Genomic DNA, 25,497 nt, shown 5'->3' with positions numbered 1-25,497 from the left:
CGTCTGCAGGTTACACCCAGTTTCCTCATTCATAGTATCCTCACTCTGGACCGTGATCTGACCCCAACAAAGGAAGCAGACCCACAGAGCTTGTTGTTTCTGAGAGGTTTTAATACAACACATTGAATAACAACTAAAATATGAATATCAGAAAGCTGCTCCAGTAAAGGACACTTGATGCACTTTTTGCAGCCAGTTTTGGACTTCCCTCGTTCGTGTGTGTGTTCTCCAGTTTGGGCAAAGTGTCATTTGCAGAGTAACAGCTGTCCGATGGCGTAACAGATTGATGCCTGTGCTAATCTGAGCTATAAACAGGAGGAACCGCTGCCAGCTTAATCTGCTCATCACCGCTGGAGGCCAGCCGCCCCCCGAGGCGATGCAGCGGCGTCAAGCTAACACTAAAGGCCGGCTGAATTACACCCGAGGCTAAAGCTAAACTACAGTCACCTCAAATGAAGCCCACATCAGCAGATGGTATTTGGGTGCTACTGACCCATCATCCGACGGTGTGGGCTGCTGAAAGCTTAAGCCAAAAACAAGGTGGTGACCGACACACAGGGATAGCATCGAGTCACGTAGTAAGTCAATCCTCGTCTCACGCCACAAATTCATTCAGTAATTTGAGCAGGAATTAAAAACAGAACGCATTGATTTAAATTAGTAGCACAAAGCAGCTGCCGTGGATCTAAATCAAAGAGTTACTACGCTTTCTTTTGATGCAACATTCCTGATACCATCTAATTGAATCTGCTCCATTCTGACATCAAACCAGCCGATGCAGCAGCCGCAGTCCACGCCCTGATATCTGGCAGATATCATCCCACGTTATTTTGGGACGTGCGGGGGATGATGTTCGTACCCTTCATTTGTAATATGAGTTTTTAAGAGCCTCTAAACAGAATAAAAAATTGTTTTGCTGTCTGAGTGATGCATCGATGCTCCGCTATCGTTTCATCAAGACTAAAAGATTAGAGGCGGCTCCCTGAATGCAGCACGGAGTCACTTTAAAAGATACGAAGCTCTGAGGCTTCAAAATAAAACACTTATCTTCTTCAGGAGAGAGTTTTCTTCAGGTTGGGATTCCTGCAGATGATTATCACACACAGCCTCCCTCCAACAGTTCAACCAAATGAATTGACTTTACAGACACGGGGGCGATGGAGCAATCTAACGTTTGACTTTTTAAAGTTTCATAACAAGCATGAGTCAGAGAAGGGTGCAGATTAAAGAGATCAGAAATACCATTCAGGATTACAATGACAGCAGTCTGAGGCCTGAGGAGCCTCTAGGAACAACTTTTAACCCAGACTTTGTTTCCTGTGCGCTGCATCCAATCAGCATCTCCAGAGGTAACCGTGTAAAGTAAGTACCATCATTTCTTAGTTTATTAAAACCCGCTTGGGAAGTATCTGTTCATCTGTTTCTACTGAGTCTCAGCTTCACTGTAAACAGTTCCACAGAGGCTTCCCTCTGGCTTCCTTCAGTGGTATGAACCTGAAACAGAAACTGATGTTCTTGTGATGTTCTTGTAATTAACAGGTCTTAAGTTTGCTGTGTCGTATCTTGACCGCCCGTGATGTGTAGATGCAGAAGGAATCTTTGTGACACTGGCTTGCTTGTATAGTAATACGTTTATTACAAGAAAACAATACCAGTATCGAACAAGCACCCGGAATGCTTGGGAGAACAGCTCTGCAAATCTGCTGACTCCCAGAATGCTGTTGACCAGCACCTTTTATAGGTCTGCGAACCAATGACATAGCCTACTACCAAGCCCAAACTTATCTTAACCTCTAGTTATTTATTATACTCTCCTGGGCTCTGCTAGCCTAAGGGTTACAAAACTTGTCCATGCATGTCACTAAATTGGAAGGGGGTCTCAATCTAATTTCCTTGAAAGTCTGGAAGAACATAGGTTTCTCCTTGACTTGTTTTACGTCAGTTACTTATTAACTATCAGATACTTCAGCTGAAATAACAACATCATGATGCAGATTAGCCAAAAGTCAAAAGTCAAGCTTTGTCAGGTCTGTCCTCAAGAGGAGAAGAAAACTACGTCTACAATGTTTGTTTGTTGAATGGAGGTCTATGAAAGAGGATTAGTAAGTAAGTAAGTAAATTTTATTTAGTATAGCACCTTTCACAGAATAAAATCACAAAGTGCTTCACAGGAAAATATCCAACACATTAAAAGAAACAGACAATAGCATAAATAGAACATTAGTCTGAACACAGTGAGTCGAAGGCCTGTTTAAATAAATGTGTCTTCACAAGTTTTTTAAAGGCGACAACAGATATAGCAGAACGGACATTTACAGGAAGAGCGTTCCACAATGTCGGTGCCACAACTTCAAAAGCACGGTCACCTTTTGTTCTTAAGCGCGCTCGAGGGACAACCAGCAAGCCCTGGTCAGAAGACCTGAGTGGCCTACTGGTAAGGTAGGGGTGGAGCAGGTCGACGATGTATTCAGGAGCCTGACCATGCAGAGCTCTATACACGAAAACGAGGACTTTAAAGTGAATCCTAAATTTAACTGGAAGCCAATGTAGGGAAGCTAGAATCGGAGTGATGTGGGTTGTCCGGCTGGACTTGGTCAACAGCCTTGCAGCAGCGTTCTGGACTAATTGAAGACGATGGAGGGACGATTTACTGAGGCAGGTGAAAAGTGAGTTACAATAGTCCAGTCGGGATGAAACAAAAGCGTGTATGATCATTTCCAGTTCGGGATGTGACACAACACACCTGAGTTTGGCAATGTTTCGTAAATGGAAGAAGCATAACCGGGACAACTGTTTTATGTGGTGATCAAAGTACATGGACTGATCGAATATAACTCCAAGATTTCTGAGTTTAGACTGGACAGCAGAGGAGAGGGAACCAATACACTGAGCAACCCTGGAAGCTATAGTATCGGAACCAACAATAAGGACCTCTGTCTTGTCAGCGTTTAGCTGCAGGAAGTTGTCAGACATCCAGTCCTTAATGGCAGTCAGACAATCAAGCAAAACTATCAGCTTGTCTGTGTCATCAGGCCTAAAAGACACTTTTAGAGACACTGGTGTTCTTTTTTAGCTCTGACCTTCTTCACGGAATGTTCCATTTGTTCTCAGAATTCTGACATCAAAGACAGAACTGTTCTAGAAATCTGTCATTAATATCGGGGTTCTAGAACACCTGCTGCCCACACATCAGTATTTATCTCTCAAAAAATCAAACTTCAAGTGTTGAATTTCTTTGTTTTGTTTTTTTCTTTTAAAGTTGAATCCTATTCTTTAAGTAATTTCCATTATTCCCTCTGCTTTTTCTGCATCACCGAAATCCTAGGGTCTTAGGTATAGTATATTGCCTTGGTTGTGGATTGCCCCTCTCTGCTGACGAAAGCAGAGAAAGACAAGTCTATTTGAATCATGAAGAGGTCAGAGGCACGTGAATTTAGTTGGCAAAGTGGTTCACAATGTGCCCTGAGAAACTGAAAATCTGATGTGTCACTCCTAATGCTGCATTAGCCAGCCATAACACACAGTGTTTCATTTTTACGAGTGATTTTGTGTCTGTGCTCCCTAACCCCCTATGTAATTAACTGGAACAGAGTCCATCGGCAGCCAGAAATCCACTAAAAGTAAACCCCTATAAAGTATAAGTTAAAGAAAATTGCATAGGTATCCATCATTTCTGATGCTGCGTTCCAGGAAGTCAGGAAATCTAAGCGCTGATTGTCTTAATGACACAGCAGCATCAAGCAGATTTGTGTCTCAGTGTAAATGTTTGCTCTGGAACAGATTGTTCGCTGCTCTTCATGCAGATATCTCTTTATTTTCTAGCTTTTGTATCTTGTACTCAGTTTAATTTATCGTTGCCACTCTCGGGTGATGTGTTTGTTTTTTATATGAGTTGCTCTGAGCTGTTTGTTTCTTTTGCAATAATTCCCAAGGCCACTTTCCCTTCAGGGCAGTTAAGTATACTTTAACTAATCTATAAACAATCTCTTCAATGCGTTAAAGCGGGGGTGTTGTTAAATCAGTGTGCACTAAAACTTAATTAGTGGCTCAGAGTATTCCTCAAACCCCTGCTGGAGGGACAAACCTTTACATCTCTGCAGCCTCTCATTAGAGGAGACACATGAGAACTCTGTTACACGCTGCTGTTCATCAGACACCACCAGGCTGCTGCAGAACAACCACACGCACCTGTGCACACAGCAGACAGGTGAGTGAGCTTAATACTCTGCAGGTTTTACCAGCAGATGTTAAGTGATTGAGCTCGACAATCCTCTGCGTCAACTTTCTTAGTAGAACATTTTGCACATTACGAATTTTCACTGTCGCGCTAATTCAGCTGTCAATTCGAATTACGCAGACATTCACCTTCATGCTTTACTGTGATTGGCTCTTTGTTTCACAGTGATGACATGTCAGCCAGGGATGTAACAGAGTGTTTAATAATCAAGCTCCGATCTGTAGACAGAGATCTGAAACTTTCCTCTCATCTGACTGAAACACATCAGAGTCATCTCATCCTGTCAACTCAGCACTCAGGTGATAGCGCTGTCCTTTACTCTGCTCTGTGAGGGGATGCAACACACAAATCAATCAATCAATAAATAAATCAATCAAATTGTGCATCTTCAGATGACACCAGAAATCCTGGTGGCTGGGGACTGTCTGTGTTGTGCTTCTATCAGAGCTGCGGGCAGAGACACAGAGCACAGGGTGCCGTGCAGCTGCATGTGAGTCTGACTTCCTGTGTGAGCTGTCAGGTTGATTTTTGGGGCTGTAATCGCTGTTAAACAATCAATTTAGAGCCTTTGCCATCGCTGCTCTCTCCCTCCCTCCAAACATCCGCAGCTCTGACTCACCTCTCTCATTTAAAAATTACCTCTTCAGAAAAAACCTGCAACACGTGACCTCTCCTCCCTCCCCGTGTCTGATCTGTCCTTCTGTATCTCACACCTTTATCTTTTTTGCACTTGATGTAAAGCGTCTTGGAGTACTTAGAAAAGTCTTACCAATCATTATTTATTAAGAATTAGAAAACGTTGTCTTATTCCAAGCTCTTGCTCGGTCGCTGCAGCTCCATCATTTGCTCGCAGCAGCTTTGGGTTAAAGTTTGAACTGCAGTTTTTAGTATCTCCTGATGCTTCACTTCCCTAAACTCTGAGCAGTCTAAGGCTTAAGCAAGTGTATATATTTATATTATACAACAAGAATCTCCTGTTTCCAGATCTTTGCTGCTCAAACATTTCACACCATGAGTAACGTCTCGTGAGTACGTCGACGATGAATCTAAAAACATCAGAAGGTCGAAGCGTTCAGTTAAACAATCACTCTCACATCCAAGTTTCATTTTAAATCCCTCAACATATGATAATGTGACTTTCTGTGACAGTGTAGTTTAGTGCTCAGCGATAATTCCACAACAGTAATTATTGCAATATCATTCTTATCAATATGAATATGACAAATGTTCGATAACAAATCGATATACATAAAGCTGTAATTACACCTCCTAACCACTGGAAATGGGGGCGCCAATGAGCCTTAAACGCTATGAGCCACCATAGACTGTATAAATAATGGAGGCAGTATCAGTGACGTCACCCATCTGTTCCTGAGAGCTGTTTTGAAGCCAATCGACGGCGGCAGCCATATTGGAAATGCGGAACTCAACCAGGCAGAGTGTGACGTGAAGGGGCGGAGTTTGAGCCTCCTAACCCTAACCCTAACCCTAACCCTAACCCACTAACCCTAACCCTAACCCACTAACCCTAACCCTAACCCACTAACCCCCTAACCCTAACCCTAACCCACTAACCCAAACCCTAACCCTAACCCTAACCCCAACCCACTAACCCCCTAACCCTAACCCCCTAACCCACTAACCCTAACCCAAACCCTAACCCAAACCCTAACCCTAACCCACTAACCCTAACCCTAACCCTAACCCTAACCCTAACCCACTAACCCCCTAACCCTAACCCTACTCTCACTCAGGACCAAAAATCTGACTTTACATTTAAATGAAATCATGATTTGATATTTACTGTGATATTTTATTATTTTGACTGATATGAAAAATTTACCTTGATAACATAATTTTCAATATGGCCCAGCACTTGTGTAGTTTGCAGCCTCCTGTCAGCCCTCCCCGACATGATAACACTGAAACCTGGAGTCTAAATCTTTGCTGTTTCAGATCCTTTAAATGGGACGGAGTGAAAACAGTCTCCTGTCTGTCTCAGTTTAATGATTAATATCGATTATTGAAGCAGTTTGTTTCTGATCCTCTGAACTCAGACCTTCCACTTCCTGTGAAATGAGGCGGTGTGTCTTTAAGGGCCGGGTGGAGGTTATATTAGAGTAATAGGCTGCGTGAAACAAACCCACCTCCGACTTTACGACCTTTGGTAAATCCGCAGCGATGCTAAGCCCCCACATTTTCTGAAAAGCACACAGAGCTTTGGGTTACAGTTACCAGATCATAGCATGAGCCGCTGTGCAGAGCGCATACATCGAATGATCCGGCTGATGGGCTTTCTCTCTCTTTGCCTTCAGCGTGGATTAACAACGAGCTTAATGTGTTATCTTACCCTGGATTAAGAGCAATAATACAGGCCACACGTGAACCCCCACCTCTGCTCACTCAAAGATCTGATCCAGATCTCTCCAACGTATATGTGGACAACTGGGTGGGGTCACGCTGTTCTTCCTCATGAGGTTAACAACCAAAGATAACAACAACCACCTAACCCTAACACTAACCCCCGACCCAGTAGGTGGTGGTATATGATCCGCCTTTCCACACAGAGAAAAAGAACAAGCTGACGAGAGAGTAAACATGGCGTCACCGGTGTGGATGTTTTCACTGATTTCAACGTGCAAAACGTGCTGCAAGAATTCAGTTTCAAGTTTAACACAACTGATCCTTAAGTCAGCTGAAGGTTGTCATTTTAAGGAAAAACGAAGCAGCAGCCGCAGCTAGCATGAGCACCAAAAAGTAGGCGGGTGCTGTGGATCTGATTTAAGAGCTGCAGAGAGTTCATCAGAGACAAAGCTATTAATGATAAACTCAGTGAATGTTCAGCACCTGATGATCACCTTCCTCCAGGTAGAGACCGAGGATCTCTGCAGCTCATATCTGGGATCATGAAGAGTCAGAGCTGAGCTTTGTGTCTGTGAGATATCAGGATTTGAGATTCTGGATCTGGTCTCTCTGCAGGAATCACAGGGTTTGTCTGTCGTCAGGGTATAAGAGATTAAAACAGACGGTCTCCAGTCGACTAAGGAAACTCCTGAGTGTGAATCTAGACTAAACGTACCCTCTTACAGGACTCTGTCTGACCCGGGTTGACCCCTGACAGCAGGGTTAGCCTCCATGTAGCAGTTTGATCTGTGTTGTTTGAAAACTATGACATGAAGATTCAGAACAATAAAAGGTGTGTGATCCTTTGAGGACCCGGGTTGAGGGTTGAGACCTTTCTCTAAGAGTATCTTGAACTGAGATGACTCGGCAGAGACTTTGTGGCAGCACCTGGTCTATTTTTAGTCCCCCTCCCACTGTGACCTCCTGCTTCATGATCCGCCTTCCTCTGAAGTCTCATCACTCTCAGGGAGGCGCGCTCGCTTTGAGACTGTTTCATCTCTCTCTGAACGCGGTGCATCTTCAGAGGAGGAAGATCCTCCTCCTGTTTCCGAGCAGAGGTGTGGGTGTAAATATGGTTCTGAAGCGAGGTGAGGGATGTAACGAGCTCCTTTGATTGCTCAAAACAGGAACAAGAGCCGCACACTTCTGAGCTTATCAACAAAAACTCAGCCTTGAGCTACTTTTGAACCTTCTCAATCATTAAACGTCTCTATCTTTAGATTCAAGCCTTGAAACGATGTTCAAACGTGCAGCTTGAACACATGTCGAGAATGCAGAGCGACACCAGAGAGATTTTTAAAAGCTTTATAACTTGGGGAACCATTTCTGCAAACTTGAGCATCTGTCGCACCGAGAGATTCATCATAAAACGCAGATCTGGAGATTAGTGACATTGTCAGCCGGGATAAAAAAGCTTTATATATCTGTGTGTGAGTGTATTCTAATTGCAGTCAGAAGCCGGGGCTGGAGCGGGATAGATGAAGCTGGAGAAGCTCCGGGCTTTGAGATGATAGATACTCTAAATGTGTATAACATCAAAGAGCTTTACATATCACTGATCCCGGCATCAAAGACGGATTCATGATGAGACAGGAGGGCAGACAGAAACACTCTCAGGTCTGCAAACACTCTTTCCTTCACCGCTGTCCTCACACAGGTTCAAGCATCACAGCCAAGGAAGGGTTAATGAAGCACTCAACCAATTCCCACACGGAGGCCAGTTTACAGTTCACGAGGAGAAGCACTCAGACTGACAGCAAAACGCCGTCTGTGGCGTTAGACAAGCTCTCTCAGGCTCTGGAACAAACTCTGCCTGCGGAGGACAAAAGGTGTCTCTGGATTCAAATGTGATGAGAAATCTGCGACACATGAGTAATCAAGGACAGGAGGCGTCAACACGACACTCAGGGTCTCATGCATTTACTGAGTTAGAGTTTTAAAAGTGAAGCAGTGTGCAGATTCTTCTCAGTGGCCAGCAGGGGGCGACTCTGTGGGCTGCAAAAGGAAACCTGTTGAGCTCTTTGGTCCTCCACCTCCTCCTCAGCTGATTTATTCCCTCAGTAAACATTTTAATCACCAGTTTCTTCAACACAGCGAGATGTTCGTTTAGTGAATGATGGCGTCACAGAGAGCAGGAAGAACAGAAGATTTAGGGTGTGATCAAGCAAGACAGAACGTTAGCAATGCATTCCCAACCTCTCTTTAAACTAAAGTCATTCCTTTCTCTAAAACAAGATAAACGGCCAAACCAGAGGCTTTTAAAAGAACAGGATGTGTTATGTGTCCCTGAATAAGGACAGCATCGTTGTATCCACACTCTGGTCCAATATACGGCCTCCTCTGTCTCACAGGAACAAGACTGTTCTGCTCAAAATGTCAAAACAGGGATAAACAAACAGCGACTGATGTCAGGATCTCTTTGTCCCGTCTATACGCCGTCTACGTCCTGATGATCGACGCCTTTCTTTAAACGCGTTATAAGAAGAATCGAGGAGTGAGAAGCCAGGATATGTTATCCTCCTCTGCCTTTATTCATCCGCCTCTTGTGAGTCTCCCCAGAGAGGAGAGCGTAGACTGATGTAGGAGTCCCAAATTTCTGGAAATGCATTCTTACATCACTGCAGACTGAGACTTCAGGTCTCAGTCTGACTGAGACTTCAGGTCTCAGTCTGCAGGACGAGTGATCCTGTTTCTAAAGCTTGTGGATTCTATTAAACATGAACCACAGACGATTCTATTCAAATCTGAGAACTGCATAAATCTATTTAAAATAATCTATCAACGATATTTAATAAAAACAAAGATGGCTGAGCTGTCGATATTTGATCCAGGTGCAAACTAGTTCAGGCCCTAAAACAGGAATCACTAACTTAAAGATGACCCTAAACCCTGAGTATGAAGACAGAGAGACAAACAGAAGCTCTTTGCAGACAGAAGCCAACACAGATCGACAATCCGTCACACACAGCCCAGGGTCCACACACAGGGTCACCACAGCACACAGGGGTCCCAGTTTGTGCACCTGGGCCAAGACTGAACCTTCACCCTGATAGGTCCAAAACAAAAACCTTTGAAACACCTGAGTGAGGTGACAGTCATCTCAAAGGCAAACAGGTGCAGCTTGTTAAAGTCACAAAAAACAAGATGACAATGGTCAGAAGGTTGAACTGGAGCATTTAAAATGATGATGATGATGATCCTTCTTGTGTAAATGATGTTCTCATTAAGAGTCATTTGACGATGCAGCATGGTTCGTCTTCCTCTCATGGACGAGCTTCCACCAGGAAACACAAGACTGCGAGGGCAAGGCCTTAAACATGGGTCAGCAAACATATTTGACTTCATGCCTGCTGCGTCCTCCAGTCCGATAATACAAACCACAAACACACAAGTCTGAATTCATAATCCTCCGCTGCACCGATGGCATCCACATTCTGTCATCTGTCTCTCACGAGTCTCCCACTTTTCCTGAAATGCATTCTTACGTCACCGCAGTGAGACTGCAAATCTCCGGCTGCAGGACGAGGGATCCTTTTTCTGAAGCTCTATTTTAACACGACCCACGACTGAGAGTAGGAACTGAAGGAGAAGTCTGGTGAAAGATAAGTGATCAAATGTAATATTGATTAACCATTAGGATGATTATCTTGAGAAATGTGACCTGGCTCTGAGGGGACACACTTCCACCTTACAGTCATGCCTCTGACCATCAGTCACCTTGTAATGATGAGGCATTTTAAATGAAGAGAGTTGAATGATCACATCACAGTGTGCACAATAAACAGCAAACATGGGTAAGCATTAAACAAGTCTCTAACACTGGATGACAGAAGGTGCCGATCAGTCTGTGTCGTCTCTGCAGAGCCGTCAGTGAGACTCCTGTGACAATTAATTGAACACTTAGGGAGTCTTTCATTTAGATGATAAAAAACAAACAGATGTGATAAATCTCCCTCCAGGCGATGCCGGGATGTCTTGTTCACTAGAATGGGTCAAACAGATGGACTCACATATGTGCTGACGGACTGAGAAACATGAAAACATAACGCCTCAGGCCACAGCTGGAGCCAGCATGAAAATGAACCGCCGCCCGACGCCCGTCTTCAAACTGTTCCAGAGACAGATATTTAACCAGCATGTAAAATGCATCTTCTGTTGCTAAGACCTCTGAGTGCTGTGAGGTTTGAACATGAATAACCACTTCACATTACAGAAATCCTGTTTTTCTTACCCACGAATCTCAAGAGGGGCGGACTCAGACTGGATCTCAGAAATTAGAGCTTGAAATCCAAGATCTAAACTTCCTTTTGCTGGAGTTTAAATCAAATTTCATCTCTTCACACCCCTTCAGAAGCCGACTTTAAGATTGTGTCTGAGATCTTAAATAAACGTGCAACAGGAGAACATTCATAAAAACGTAGAGGGGAGCACTCCACACATACCTCCAAACGCCGGCCTCATGGTGAAGTCATGATCGTCCACTTGGAGCAGCTGCTCCGTCTTCATCTTGCGAGACTTGGTCACATCTGGAGGCTTCTTCGCCAACGAGCTAGAAGAGATCACATGAACATACATGTATGTCAGGGGGGAGTCTGCTGAAAGACTGGAGCATCATGTCAGCTCAGAAGGCTAACTGCAGACTGAACATTGACGTGGAGCATGCTTCTTTTTCTCTTACAGAGTTTTACTTTAACTCCTGCAGGACAGCTCAGAGTCAGCTCACACTCGTTTCTAGCTTCCTCATCGTACACACAGCGATGCAGCAGCAACAGCTCGGCCGACTGAAAACTTCACAGCTGAGCCTGATAACAACCTGCTCAGTTCATGTGTTCAAGGATCACAAGGTGAGCTGCTGTGAGTCAGCTTGATTTCACAAAGCTTTCTCCAGCAGAGCGCTGGACTGCTGCTGGCTTGTTTCAGAGTCTCCTTGTTTTACCAGGAGCAGAACGATCCTCAGAAGTCTCCCTCTTTTCAAAACAAAGACTTCTTAAGGTCAAGTCGAGGGAATACACTGGAAAAAAAGCCCCTCCAAAAACAAGAAAAAAAACCTTATTTCAAGGTACTTTTACCTTGAAATAAGCAAACAAATCTGCCAATTGAACAAGTGAAAATTTGCTTGGTAAGATTTCTTAAAATAGGATGTAATATTTAGAAAACTGTGATCTTAAAATTAGCAGGAAAAACTTATTTTAAGCAATATTTGACCAGTATTTTAAAGCTTAGTGTCTCAGAATAAGACAGGAATGATAACAATTAGTATTTTTTCACTCACAAAAAGGTTGTTGCACTAATACATTTCATGTCAACTTCTTCATTTGAGATATATTCACCTTAATTTGAGTTGTATTGTAGCGGCACTTCTCTAGGTTTAAGACCATGTTGTACTTGAAATAAGATGACAAAGTTTAATTTGAGTATTTTGAGATATAATGTCTTCTCATAGTGAGCTGGATATACTAATATTCAGTCATGTTGTTCTTTAGGATAAGCCAGCTATGCTCTAAAGGAGGTGTTCCATTGTGTGCATGTAGTTTGAGGATGGATATTTTGATCTGATTTAGAAGAAACAGTGCCTGAAAACTGTAACCCACCCTTAAAAACACCTTTTCTCTCTTTCTCTCTTTCTTTCTTTCTTTCTTTCTTTCTTTCTTTCTTTCTTTCTTTCTTTCTTTCTTTCTTTCTTTCTTTCTTTCTTTCTTTCATCAATGGAGCTGTTTCTGATAGATTCTCCAGTACAATGCATTTACTTAAATCAAGTAAAGTGCTCGTCTTAAATCAAGATTATCCGTCTTCTACAAATAAGATCTCAGCTTGAAAAATGAATGAAATGTAAAATAAACCTTGTTTCTTCTAAATTACAACTTAAAACAAGATGTCTTAAAACAAGTCCCTCTATCTTGCTCAAATGTTACTTAAAGTAAATTTAGAGTAAATTTATCTTAAATCAAGTGGGTTAAGACATTTTGACTAAAAATGGGACAATTTCACTTGGTAAGATTTTGACTTTTTGCAGTGTAAATCCTACATTCGTTGGTAGTAAGTAGCAGGCGGTTTAGAGGACAGCCCCAGCCTTCACCCTTTGCTGCACGTCTCCCTCCACAGCTCCTGTCTCTCTTCAGCTGTCCTACCGATGAAGGTCACAATGCACCAAGAGAAAGGGAACTGGTCTTACAGTACCGTCACAGTTCTCACTCCAGGCTGTGACCGAGAAGCTGAGTACAAAAGCAGTTAGCCTCTTGCTAACTTGTTTGTTGATTATTATGTGAAGGAACCAAGCTGCAACATCCAGCTGCGAGAATTGAAGCCAATGCAAAAGTGTTAAAAACTGCAATTCATCACGTGTCCACTTGAGGCTGGCTCTGGAAGTATGATTCAAAGTAGCCGATCTTTACAGCAGAAATAAACATGTTTACAGCCTGGTGCAAAAGACGAGTGTAGTCTGGATAGCTCATTTCTCGATCGGCACACACTGTACGGGGGCAAACTTTTTCTAACTCGGCAATTTCAAAGATATTGAGATTACAAGTCTTCCAATGTGAGGCACAGCTGACTTGATTGACAGGCGGGAACACTGTAGCTGTTGGCGAGGAGGCTCAAAGCCCGCCTCTTTACGTCACAATCACTCAACAGCAGTTATGTTGAGTTCAATATTTACAATATGGCTGCCGCCGACTATTGACCTCAAAGCAGCGCTTCAGAAACAGACGAGTGACGTCACGGATACTACGTCCATTATTTATACAGTCTATTGAAGGAACAGGTCAATAGGTCCATTGGAACTTGAAAGGGGGGCATATCGCCACCTGCTGGAGTGGAGGGGGACATTCTTCTGTCAATTAATCCATTCTGACCCGGTGTCTGGACACTGGGACGAGGATAAAGAATAAGAAGTTATAGCTGACACTAAACCATGTCCTGCTGACAAACTTCGTCGTGCAGTTTTCCACTAACGTTAATATCGTCCTACAGAAACTATTTCAGGAGAACAATGAGACAGGAGATGCTCCAGGATTGCATACACGCTTTTTTCTTCAGACTGTGCTTTTTGTCCCTGCTGTGATGGGACTGTCAGCAGTGGGGCTGCCGCTCTGACGGTGACGGTTTCGGAGCTATTTCGACCTCACGCTGGGTTCAATCAGCTCTGAATTATCACAGCATGTTCTCTGCAGCCAGCAGAAAAGAAGAGATAAATGTTTTGCCCTCTCTGCTCGCAGTGTCCATTAAATGTTGGAACACAGAACATGTTGTGCTCCAGACTCTGAATCTCTGACTTCTGAGGGAGACCTATAAACTCTGTGTTTAGAGCAGAGGCTGATTGCAGCCGAGTCGGTGTGGATCTCTGCCTTATGCTCTGCTGGTGTGCTTCTGATGTGCATCTTTTCAGTCTTTTATCTCCTTATTAAGGACAAATAAAGATCTATCTATCTATGTATCTATCTATGTATCTATCTATGTATCTATCTATGTATCTATCTATCTATCTATCTATCTATCTATCTATCTATCTATCTATCTATCTATCTATCTATCTATCTATCTATCTATCTATCTATCACACATTCAGGATTATGGTGTGTGTTTCCATGACAATAATCAAAAAAATGACAACATGCTAACTTTGATCGCTGCATCTAAAATCCCTCAAACATTAATCTCTAAACAGAGGGTGAGATTTTAAATACACCTTGAAGGGAATCTATTTGTGCGTACAATGAAAGCTTCTTATAATGTGCAAGCAGTGGATTCTACACCAGTATATATATCCCACAATGCAATGCAGTAGCAGCGATTACAGAAACACTAAAAGCAGCTGTAGAGTAACGTATACAAAGCTCGTATACGCTGCAGGACCTGTTCCTCACAGACCGCCGAGCATTTGATCTCATTGGGAAGGTGGTTGACAGGAAGCAAACTCAGACGTCATCAGCTATTGTTCAGTCATGATATAAACCTTCAGATATATCTGCAGAAGCGTCTGTTCATCATCTGTTTGTGCTGAGTCTCAGTTTCACTGTAGATTGTTGAATAGAGGTGGGACCATAGACTGTATAAATAATGGACGTAGTATCCGTGACGTCACCTGTCTGTTTGTGAAGCGCTGTTTTGAGGCCAATCAGCGGCGGCAGCCATATTGGAAATATTGAACTCAACATAACTGCTGTCCAACGATTGTGATGTAAAGAGGCGGGCTTTGAGCCTCCTCGCTAACAGCTACAGTGTTCCCGCCTGTCAATCAAGTCAGCTGTGCCTCTCATTGGAAGACTGGTAATCTCAATATCTTTGAAATGACCTCGTTATGAAAAAAATTCACCCCCGATCTGAGCTGAGCTATCCAGACTACACTCGTCTTTTGTACCAGGCTGTAAACATGTTTATTTCTGCTGTAAAGATCAGCCCTTTTTTGAATTGGTGTGTATGTGGTTTCCTGTACTTCTGGAGCCAGCCTCAAGTGGACACTTGGTGAACTGCAGTTTTTAGGACTTCCGCATTGGACTCATATTTTTATACCGGAGGTTGCCGCTTGGTGGGATCCATCATTTCTGATGCTGCGTTCCAGGAAGTCAGGAAATCTAAATGCTGATTGTCTTTAGTGACACAGCATCAAGCAAGATTTGTGTCTCAGTGTAAATGTTTGATCTAGAACAGACTGTTAGCTGCTCTTTATGCAGATATCTGTTTATAGAGAGAAAGGAATCCTCCTCACATTAACAACCATAGGAGCCGGGATGTCTTAGAACCAAAGTTGAATTGTGAGGTTCTTGACCACAGCGAGTCCTGTAAAGAAAAGGTGCTCTGTAGTCTCGGCCGCTCCCAGCCATACAGACTCCGACATGAACAGTACAATAAAACGGACCACCTCAAAACTTGCACATTGTACATTTGCACACTCAATTGCACATAAATAACTCAATCAGTCCATGCACAATATTTATATTTGTATTTATATTTATTACTAATGTCTTCCTTTAAATTGTGTGTTCTTTGTGGCTTTATACGGGACCTGAGAAACGAAATTTCGTCCCATATCATGCGACAGCTTGTATTGGAATGACGATAAAAAAACCTTGAATCCTTAAATCCTTGAATCCTTGAGTCCTGCTGAATACAGACCATCATTAGACGGAGGAGGTGAGCTAACTAACTTACTGATTTGGTGAGAAGCTCAACATGAAAGGTTCAGGCATCACTGTCTCCCTCCTCTGCTCTCAGCCCGTTTGTAATGTTGTCTCTACTAGAAGCTAAAAGGATATAACGCGTGTATTTCAAAGTCCTGTGATTAATGCACATGTGTGTAATGCAGTTATCGTGCAGCAAAGAGAAGATTAATAACTAAAATAATGAACAATTAATCCATTCAACTATGTCACATGGTGTCACTAATCCAGCTGCCTCACAATGCAACTTTATTTCTGAAGACATGAAGAAGGAGAAGAAGAAGAAGAAGAAGAAGAAGAAGAAGAAGAAGAAGAAGAAGAGGTGAGTGAAGAGCGAGGGAAGGGGCCTGAAACATGTCACACTCATGTTTGGCTGACGTTAATTCATCACTCTCTGAAACTGCAGGTGAAAGCTTTGTGGATCATCCACCCAGGCCTACGCCCTTCTCCTTTTTGAGGCTCACACTGCTCCTCCTCTGCTCCTGACACACACACACACACCTCTCATACCTCACGCTGCCACTAGAGGTCTTTGTGTGGTTGGAGAGCTGCTGTGCTTTTCTGGAGGAGACGGTTTGACAGAGTCCTCTAGAAACCCAAACTCTGTGATGAGCAGCTCAGTGTCCTGCAGGCAGCTTCACCTCCTGCAGAGGATGGACGGACGTGTGAGTGTGTTTGTGTATCTCTGTGTGTGTGTTTGTGTGTGTGGGTGGGTGGATGAATGTCTACCAGAGTACAGTCCATGCAACATATTGCCTCATTTGAACCCTTTCATATGATTTTTTTTATGACTTCCATCCCTCACCTGAGATCAATTATTTCATCCTTTGGATTGTGATTTAATTGAAGTGTAAATATTCAACCTGTTGCCTTTCAGCTGATGATTCTCTGAGAAACCAAAGAGATCTGACCACACCTCATTCATGCAGCGCACAAAGTTCAGGCTTCAAATGCTGCTTTTTTTTTTATCATCCTGTCAGAGTGAAGTCAAGAATTAAATCATATATCAAGGAGCTCATGAAGGAAGATTTAAATCTGACCTGATCCTTTTCATACATTTCAAACATCAGTGATTCATCTTTGAGTATTCACAGCTGTGATCCACTAACTTCTGCAGCTTTTGGTATCTGCTCTTTATTTTAAATCTATTCATCATTTGATGGAAGAAAAAGCCTGAACAATAAGCAGGTCTCAACTCCCTCCAAAATTCAACATCTGACAGTGAAGCTGTGACAGAGTGTCCAGATTCAGGAGTCATGTTGAGCTGCAGACACATCTTCTGATATTAAACATTTAATTATACATATTGCATGAAAAAAATCTGCACATTTCTCTACTTTACGCATTTCAAAGTCTTCTTGTTTTGGACTGATGTCCTCTCCACTTACGTGCCGTGCTTTTGGGTCTCCACGGTCCCGGTCCATCTCTTCACCCTGTGTCCGTGCTTCCTGCATTCCCCGGTAACGAGCAGACACAGGAGTAAAATCAGAGGTTTGGTCACATAAGGCATCCTGAAGGCGTAAATCCACAGGTGAGTCCCTTAAAAGCCTCCTTCAGTCGGTTCATTCCAGCAGCGCTCAACCGGCAGCGCATCCTGCTCAGCAGAGGAGGAGGAGGAGGAAGAGGAAGAGGAGGAGGAGGAGGGAGGAGGAGGCGTCCGCGGACATGGCATCAGAAAAACGTGTGAGCGCGCGATCACACTCTGTCTGCACTTATCCTCACGAGAGAGAGAGAGGGGGAGAGAGAGAGAGAGAGAGAGAGAGAGAGAGAGAGAGAGAACATCTGTAGCCTGCTTGCTCTGAGGGACAAGAAATAAACACATACACATACACACACACACGCACACACGCGCGCGCACACATGCACACACACGCACAGGGATTATTTGCAGCCTGGCGCGTGGCACAACAGAGCAGATTATTCCTCCCTGTTGTAAATAAAAAGCTCATCACTGGGAATCACGTTTCACTCCGCTCAGGGACATGCTGCTGCAGTTTAAACGCTGCCAACCCGTTCAATGCAGCCGCTGACAGAGCAGCACAGATTCATTCAACATTTCACAGTCAGTGTTGTGACTGAAGCCTCATGTGATTCTAAATGCATCACAATGCTGATGTCAAAATGTCCCTCAGAGATACACTAAACCCGAATTACACAACATGCATGGCGGAGTCATCTCCATCACTATATATAGCTGACACAAAGCTCTACACATCATGTGTAATAAGTATCTATAACACAATGAAGTCATCACTAAATGTTCCATTTCTGCAGGACTGTCAAATGAAATCACATATTCTCAATGCATCTTGTTGTTTTGGTTTCTGTAAAACAGTCATTCATTGCTTGATTCTTTTTCTTCAGAGGTTTTCATTTGTTCTGCAAAAGTAATTATTATGTTTGCACACAAACTAAGCCTTTGTTTAGGGATTTCTGCAGAAGCTGTTTGCATGCATGCAGCTACGCAGTGTGGACTTCTTATTTCTCCTGTGATAAAAAACAACTTTTAGTTTCCCCAACATCTTATTTGCTTATCTTGAAGTCACAATCAATCAAACTTTATTTATTGAGCACCACACAATGAATATTATCTGAAGGCTCTTTACGAACAGTAACAAGTCTTGGTAAATGTTAGGCAAAATCTAAAGAGGGGATCTAAAGTGCAGACTAAAAAAAAGGTTTGATTAACAAAAGACAGCAGGAGGTGAAACAAAACTTACTGAAACAAATCCAAAGAAAAAACAAGGGCACTGGGAGCACTGGGAGCACTGGGAGCACTGGGAGCACTGGGAGCACTGGGAGCACTGGGAGCACTGGGAGCACTGGGACAAACTCGGGTGAGACTGAACAATGAAGTGACACAGAAGGGAGGAAACACAGAGACTAAATACTGACAGGAGCAATCAGACACAGGTGAGACAACGAGACACAGGTGGAACTAATGAGGGTGCAATCAAGGGCAGGAAGTAAAACTAAAGCAGACACACAGGAGGCAAGAACTTCAAAATAAAACAGGAAACAGTAAAGACACAGACATGAGCGTAGGAGAGCATAAAAATCACACTCAGGAAATAAATAAACCTGAACTGAAACAAGAATAAAAACAAACTTAGAACAGACCAGAACATGACAACATCATTAACAAAGACCCAACATCAAGACCGGATCAGATCCAGTCCCATCTTACAGACAGGACTCAGACTGATCTCATCTTAATCCACCATGAGCAGAGCACTTTGCAGCATTTAGCCAGATACAGCGGCAAGGACAAACTTCCTTTAACAGGCAGAAACCTCCAGTAGGACCAGACTCATGTTAGACACACATCTGCTGAGACCGTGTTGGAGGATCAATAAAATGTGACGCATCAGCTGGACAACTCTTGGATCCTGACACTCAGACTGTTGGTAGACGTTAAAGCTAAATTATGCATGATGTGGTTTTTCACCAAGAATACAGGGCGAGGGGAAGACACCTTGAGACAGCATTGAGTGACATCACCTCTGAAAATCAATCATTCTTTGTCTTTTTAACATTTGGAGCTAAAGTAATAATTGGACATGCTGATATCTTTAGCCAGTAGGCCCAGGGGTGGAGCTAGACTCTAAGCGCAAAGGGGGCGGAGCATCCTCAAGGGGCCCTTCTGATAAAAAACACAAATTCTCACTTATTGATTGAACCCTAACCCTAACCCTAATCACAACCCTAACCCTAATCACAACACTTATCATAACCCTAACCCTAACCCTAACCCTAATCACAACCCTAACCATAACCCTAATCACAACCCTAACCCTAACCCTAATCACAACCCTAATCATAACCCTAACCCTAATCACAACCCTAATCATAACCCTAACCCTAACCCTAATCACAACCCTAACCCTAATCCTAACCCTAATCACAACCCTAATCAAAACCCTAACAATAATCACAACCCTAACAATAATCACAACCCTAATCATAACCCTAACCCTTATCACAACCCTAACCCTAACCCTAATCACAACCCTAATCATAACCCTAACCCTAATCACAACCCTAACCCTAATCACAACCCTAATCATAACCCTAACCCTAATCACAATCATAACCCTAACTCTAATCACAACCCTAATCATAACCCTAACCCTAATCACAATCATAACCCTAACCCTAAGCCTAAGCCTAAGCCTAAGCCTAAGCCTAACCCTAACCCAAACCCTAACCCTAACCCTAACTGATTAAGGTTAGGTTTTTTTTTAATTACAACACCAACGGTGGACAGGGACAGACATGGGGTGTTCGGGTCCCATCAAAAAGTAGCTCAGTAGGGGGCCCCTGCTGAACATGGGCCCTAGGGTGGCCGTACCCTCTGCCCCCGCGGTCGCTCCGCTTATGCCAGTAGCATCTCTCCACTTTTGTTAACTCTTGCCTGACTTTCCCTCCATGCATTGTTTTCAACAAGGCTTCAGAGTCGGTTTAGGACGTGTCCCTAACTCTGCTGAGCAACCACTGAATCGTATTGGAGTTGGATGTTTTCCAAAGGGTCCGGTGTTGTAGTGAGAAAGCAAGAAATACAAACAAAGCAATACAGAGGTTGGTAAATTCTCACTTGGGACAAAAGGAATGTAAATAACAGTAATAAGAAGTCAAACCCTGGCTGTAACGTCACCCAGTTTGAGTTTGAAACTCTCAGATTCCTCAGGAGTCGAGCTTTAAAGGATAAAATGATTATTTTACATATCTGTTGTGCTGTCACAAAAACAGCTCAGCCTGTCTGTCCTCCTGCCAGTTGTCACTTTCTCAGGTTGCAACATCTCTGGCAGGTAATAAATGTTCATTTCATGACTTCGCCTGTGTCAGATTAGGATTAGACTCCCTTGTTGTTGGGGTAAAGCGTCTTCTTAAAGCATCTCTTCATGTTAAAAACAGTAAGGAGACCAGCTTCCACTCTGCAGCAGTCTGAGTTTCTGTTTCTATTTCCAAACAAATCCTACAGAATCAGTCGATATCTCTCCTTTAGCCACTTCCAGGAGTCCCCCCACCAAACTTTAATCCATACCTTATCAATAATTTCAGTTTTTAAACCTTTATTTATATTTGAATCTTTTATAACCATGACCTCCTGTACGTGTAAGTAGCTTAGGAAAAAGAGATCAGACAGATAAAGTAGGCTACATCTGTTATTCTGAATGCATCAGTTAGATTTAATCAACGTGAAGTGAATGAAAGATTGGATCAGATCAGGTTGGATCAGAATCGCTGGCTTACCGAAATAAAAACATTCAGATTGGAGCTAAAAAACCCTGAAACTGACCGTCCCAGCCCGTGAGTGTGAGGGACAGCGGGACGGTGAGTCAAGTAAAGTGATGAATGAGCCTTCAAGCTTTATAACATAGACTGTTGTATTGATTCCAACAGAATAAATTCATCCTGAGAGAAAGTCAACGGGGTCAACTTCTCACTGCAGCTCATTGATGCAGCACAAGAGGAGGGGAGGTAAGCTTTTGGCTTTCTACCAAAGCACTATCCTTTACAGCTCGGCGTTCTCCGGTTCAGATCACGCAGACAACGTCAACAAAGGTTCAAAGTTCTGCAAAGTTCAGACCTCTCCAACAGATTCACTGAAAAACATCAATCTGACTACAAAAGCAAAACATATTTCCAGCTTCCCTTTCTGTGAGGCAGAAAACTCTTCCCTTCCTCCTCTCCTCATTCTCAAAATGTCATCATTGTTTGGCTGTTTGGACGCTGAGTTGTGATTTTAAAGGAGCTCTGAAATGTCTCGTTAATGTAGATGTCAGGCTGCAGAGGTGGAGAAACTAATATGCAGCATTTACAAATCGGATGCAATAAAAGGTAAAATTTCCATATTTGAATGTCAGGCAAATAAGCCTTTATGGATGAGCAATGAAACAAGACATCATAGTACTTGTAAGGTTTACACAGAGAACACATTATGTACCTTATACACATTATCATGACTGTGAGGGATCCAGTGTTTCACACAGTGAAATCATTTCTGTGACTTCCTGCTTTTGAATCTCCCGTATGAGCTGCTGGACGCCAGATTCACCTCCTTACCTCCTAAGTTTCTGGAGATCCGGATCCAGTTGAAGTTAACACATTGACTAGAATAGAATCAGATCCGGTGCTGTGATCGAGCTGAGACGGATCTGGTGGAAGTGGGCCGTTAGAGTCTCCTCATAAAAAACTACAACACTGACAGGCGTTAAAGGTGACATATTATGCTCTTTTTCATCAACATATATTGGTCTAAGAGGTCCCCAAAACATGTCTTTAAAGTTTATGCTCAAAAAACACTTTGAAATCAGATTTTGGTCTGCCTATAAAACCCTCTTTTTCAGCCCTGCTCAGAACAGGCTGTTTTCTGTGTCTGTGCCTTTAAATGAGAATGAGCTCTCTGACCACGCCCCCTCAGGAAATGGATGTGCCCTCGGCTGTCCAGCACGTTGATCTAAGGTCGGTTTTACTCCCCACGTCTGCAGATTTGAAGATCTAGTGGATGATTTTTATTTTTCGTGGAAAAGTGCTAGCGCTAGTTAGCATAGCCACATAGCTACATGTTCGTAGCTGTGTACAAAGACACACGTCGACATACTGACAAATAAAACAACAAGAAACACAAAATCTGTGACCAATCCTTCAGAAAGGTCCTGCTGCAGGCGCCTCTCCGTCAGGATCAGATTCTGGATCAGATTCAGAGGGTTGAAGTAACGCGGGTCTGTGAGCAGCCGTGTATATTCAGCCAACATGTAAACATTAGATCAAAGTGCTGGACAGCCGAGGGCACATCCACTTCCTGAGGGGGCGTGGTCAGAGAGAAAACAGAGTGTTCTGAGCAGGGCTGAAAAAGAGGGGTTTACAGACATGCCAAAATCTGATTCAAAGTGTTTTTTTGAGCAATAAACTTCAGTGACATGTTTTGGGGACCTCTTAGACAAATCTATTTTGATCAAAAAGAGCATAATATGTCACCTTTAAGACAGCCTACAACTAGCATGCCTCCCTCCTAAGCTCCTTGTTAGCACACATTTGTGCAGGGAATGAAAAACGGAGGAGGGGTTGAGTTGTATTTTATACAGTCTATGGGCTGAACAAGCTCCGAGCTCTGACTTCCTGTTACAGACCGGATGTCGTTGTGATGTATGAAAAACACTGAAAACTGAAACGGCTCGTTTCAGCACACATATACAGAAAGGTGGAGAAATCAGAACAGGGGCAGAATGGATTCTTTTCATTTTCGGGAGTTTGTAGGCATGCCAGGGACACATATTTCAGGTAGAGAACCATTAAAAAGTCGATTTTGCATGATATGTCACCTTTAATGTTAAACACATGCAGATATTGATTCGTGTCGGATGAAGGAGGATATTTTGTGATTATAGTGTCTTTCTGTACAAGACAAATACTCGTATTTCCAGGCACAGTGAGTGTTGCATTTATGCTTCAGATGAACCTCAAATGAAACAGCACACATGTAAACACTCACATGTTTCACATTACTCAGATGAATCAGGTTTAGTTTCCAGATGGCAGCTTAGCAAACGCTCCACCTGCAGAGCTGGATGCAGATGTTTTCCTCTGATGACTCACCGACCAATCCCTGACTCAACATCCGACTCTCTTCATCACCCACTCAGCCATCATTCACCGTGCAGCCTCAGAGAAACTCAGCTAATCCCAGATTTCCCTGCCAAGTGGCGGGCAGCGCTCCCCCTCACTCCACACGACTCGATCTGGACCGTCTCCAGCAGCGCCACAAAATGAATTATGTAAAAGTTTGTGTTTTAAAGAGGGATGGAGCCTTTTGTTAAATCAGCTGTAGAGAGCACGGTGCCTTCTGCTTACATGCTGTTATAGGTTTTGTTAGGGGTTACTATGGTGCTGAAGAAAGGCTGTGTACAGGAAGACTGCTCACTGTGATACTCTCCATACATCTGACAGAGTAAACCATCATCTCTGACGCTCAGCAGGCTGTCATCCTTTTTTAATAAAAAACTTCAGCACGTCTCAGACCGATCAAAGTTGTCTTCTCATAACTCCTCACAAATATTTTTAACTTCATGTAAGGTTTTCAGAAACAGAACAGAGCTGTGTCAGCTCCCCTCAGGGTAACCAGTGACAGACTGACATCTTTACACTCCGGATATTATTTCTTTTTCTTTTCTTGGAACTTTTTCTTTTTTGCTGTTTTGATAAAACTTGTGTTTGTGTTAAACTTTAGTTCTTCCAATGATTAAATCATATCTATAATACAGAACGTTATCCTGGTTCCGCTTCTGTCTCTTCTGGTGTTCCTCAAGGCTCCATCGATTTGTCAAACATGGTTTCTGTCATTATAGTTAGTTGTTATCATGCTGATTCATGTCACAGTGTTCATGTTTCTGACTCTTTTACTTTGAATTAGGTATGTGACGCTATAAAAAGAGGGGTATAAAATAGGATTAGATCCACGTTTAGATCCAACTCTCCTTTAGAATGTTGACTTGTCTCTCGAAATTCTGAGATTAAAGACAGAATTCTAGAATGTTGTCTTTGATCTCAGAATTCTACAATTTTGTCTTTGATCTTAAAGACAGAATTCCAGAATGTTGTCTTAGATCTTAAAGACAGAATTCCAGAATGTTGTCTTAGATCTTACAGACAGAATTCTAGAATGTTGTCTTTGATCTCAGAATTCTACAATTTTGTCTTTGATCTCAGAATTCCAGAATGTTGTCTTTGATCTTAAAGACAGAATTCTAGAATGTTGTCTTTGATCTCAGAATTCTACAATTTTGTCTTTGATCTTAAAGACAGAATTCTAGAATGTTGTCTTTGATCTCAGAATTCTAGAACGTTGTCTTTGAACCCAGAATTCTAGAATGTTGTCTTTGATCCCAGAATTCTAGAATGTTGTCTTTGATCTCAGAATTCTAGAATGTTGCTTTTGATCTCACAATTCTAGAACGTTGTCTTTGATCTCAGAATTCTAGAATACTGTCTTTGATCTCAGAATTTTAGAATGTTGATTTTGATCTCAGAATTCTAGAATGTTGTTTTTGATCTCAGAATTCCAGAATGTTGATTTTGATCTCAGAATTTTAGAAAGTTGTCTTTGATCTCAGAATTCTAGAATACTGTCTTTGATCTCAGAATTCTAGAATACTGTCTTTGATCTCAGAATTCTAGAATGTTGATTTTGATCTCAGAATTCTAGAATACTGTCTTTGATTTCAGAATTCCAGAATGTTGTCTTTGATGTTAGAGCCAGAATTCTGAGTAAAAACGAAGGACTTCTATAAATAATCAGTGGCCCAAACTCTTCCATATTAAGGCCATGATTGACAGCTCTGTCTCTAACACAGGCAGGGATGATTTCAGCCAGGCTGGTGCCCCAGGTGAGATCAGGATTTTGCATTTTTTTTTTTTGCCTCTTTTCTCTGAATGAGGTCAATCATCTCCCTTTACATCTAAACACATTCATAGAGAACATCATATGATATTAAGTGCATGAAACAGATACGTCACAGTGAGAGAAACAGAGCTGAGACACCTGTACACAGAGTCATCTCCTGCAGGTGTGTTGTAGCTGTGATGCTGCAGACCGATCCATCTAGGAAGCTGTGAGAGTAACACAAACAAATTCAGAGGTAAAAACCAGTGAGTGTGTTTACACTCTGTCCCCACATGATTTGAGGCTTGGCAGCAGTGCAG

The 25,497-nt window shown here is 42.7% G+C and overlaps 1 protein-coding gene across 1 annotated transcript in view; it reads right to left on the bottom strand.

Moving 5' to 3' along the window:
- The window catches only part of gabrr2a (gamma-aminobutyric acid type A receptor subunit rho2a), a 49,249-nt gene extending 25,921 nt beyond the window's left edge, over positions 1-23,328 (bottom strand). The window contains exons 1-3 of the mRNA XM_034674409.1: positions 23,291-23,328; positions 17,184-17,389; positions 11,083-11,189 (exon numbers count right to left, since the gene is read on the bottom strand). Of these exons, the coding sequence (XP_034530300.1) occupies positions 11,083-11,189; positions 17,184-17,305 (229 nt within the window). The 5' untranslated portion in view covers positions 17,306-17,389; positions 23,291-23,328. The remainder of the gene's footprint in view (positions 1-11,082; positions 11,190-17,183; positions 17,390-23,290) is intronic.
- Between the last annotated feature and the right edge of the window lie 2,169 nt (positions 23,329-25,497).

Source organism: Notolabrus celidotus, chromosome 22 (assembly GCF_009762535.1).
Source record: "Notolabrus celidotus isolate fNotCel1 chromosome 22, fNotCel1.pri, whole genome shotgun sequence".
Classification (NCBI taxonomy): Eukaryota; Metazoa; Chordata; class Actinopteri; order Labriformes; family Labridae; genus Notolabrus; species Notolabrus celidotus.
The sequence above is the reverse complement of the archived record's forward strand: the minus strand, read 5'-3'. Positions and strand labels throughout refer to the sequence as shown.